Source organism: Ailuropoda melanoleuca, chromosome X (genome assembly GCF_002007445.2).
Source record: "Ailuropoda melanoleuca isolate Jingjing chromosome X, ASM200744v2, whole genome shotgun sequence".
NCBI lineage: Eukaryota > Metazoa > Chordata > Mammalia > Carnivora > Ursidae > Ailuropoda > Ailuropoda melanoleuca.
The window spans coordinates 1820467-1821550 of record NC_048238.1 but is presented as its reverse complement, the minus strand read 5'-3'; the positions used below and the strand labels follow the sequence as shown (position 1 = coordinate 1821550).

Sequence of the window (1084 nt, the reverse complement as noted above, 5' to 3'; positions counted from 1 at the left end):
AGAAAGGACGGATCTCTGGGTTTGGAGCCACCACACTTGTGGGGATCTGTGAGGGCAGCCCTAGCAAACTCATGCAGGAGACATACCCACACCATGGCGGTGCAGGAAGGAGGAAAAGAGAGACTCCATCAAAGCTCTGGCCAATTCTCAGGGGAAAATCCACACGGGGATCCCTCCCGAGTTTTTGATGTCCTACTCTCAACTCAGTTCCTGTGAATGAAAATAAATCCTTTCGGTCGGCATAACGGCTACTTTAGACGACTTCCTTTCAATGCACTATGATTTCATCCATTATCGTTTGTCAACTGTTCAATTATCCAGATTGCAATCATTTCAATGATTCCATTCAAATTCAATCGTGAGTTCAATTATTATGCTTTAATGGTTGGCATTTTCCCTTTCCCAATCAACGAGTTAGATGCGCACAGGACATTACAGGGACAGTTTGCTCTGGAGAGCAGCAGAGCCGATTTGGCCGAATGGTGTGAATGCTTGTTTGCAAAAGACACATTTAGATACACAGCTATCACCAAGAGCAGAAAAGAAGTTAACAGACAGCGTCACAACCAATGGGCATTTACGAAACCGGAGTGTTAGACGAACCCACTGGCGCTCCAATTCCTCCCTTGAAACTTTGCGGGTGCCTACGTCGGCTGATGTGGGCTCCCCAGTCTCAATCGTTGCTTCTCCTTATGCCCCTGCAGCTGAGGTCCCCCCCTCCGTGTCACACAGACAGAACGGGAACACACCACAGCAAGGTTTCAGCCATAGGTTGTCATAATTCAAGCTGGTCAACTGATGTTGGACGGGGATGATGCTTCTCTTGTGTTCCTTCACTGCATTGGCCACCGTTTGGATCACGACATCAAACGAGGGCTCCGTGTCCCGCGTCAGAGGTGTGGACTCGGAGGGGTCCCTGGTGATGTCGAAAAGCAGGGGAGGGTCATGGTAGGTGACCAGGTTCCCTGAACATGGGCAATAGATGGTCTCATAGCAGGCATGAGCTCCCGGCGGCTGGAACACGGGTGTCACGTAATGAACCTTCCACACTGCCTCGCCTGGACCAGAAAAGACATGTCAGAGG

General features: G+C 50.1%; 1 protein-coding gene across 1 annotated transcript in view; it reads right to left on the bottom strand.

Moving 5' to 3' along the window:
• Positions 1-358: 358 nt before the first annotated feature.
• Positions 359-1084, bottom strand: part of ARSF (arylsulfatase F) — a 21342-nt gene continuing 20616 nt past the window's right edge. The window contains exon 11 of the mRNA XM_034649881.1: positions 359-1058. Within this exon, the coding sequence (XP_034505772.1) occupies positions 691-1058 (368 nt within the window). The 3' untranslated portion in view covers positions 359-690. The remainder of the gene's footprint in view (positions 1059-1084) is intronic.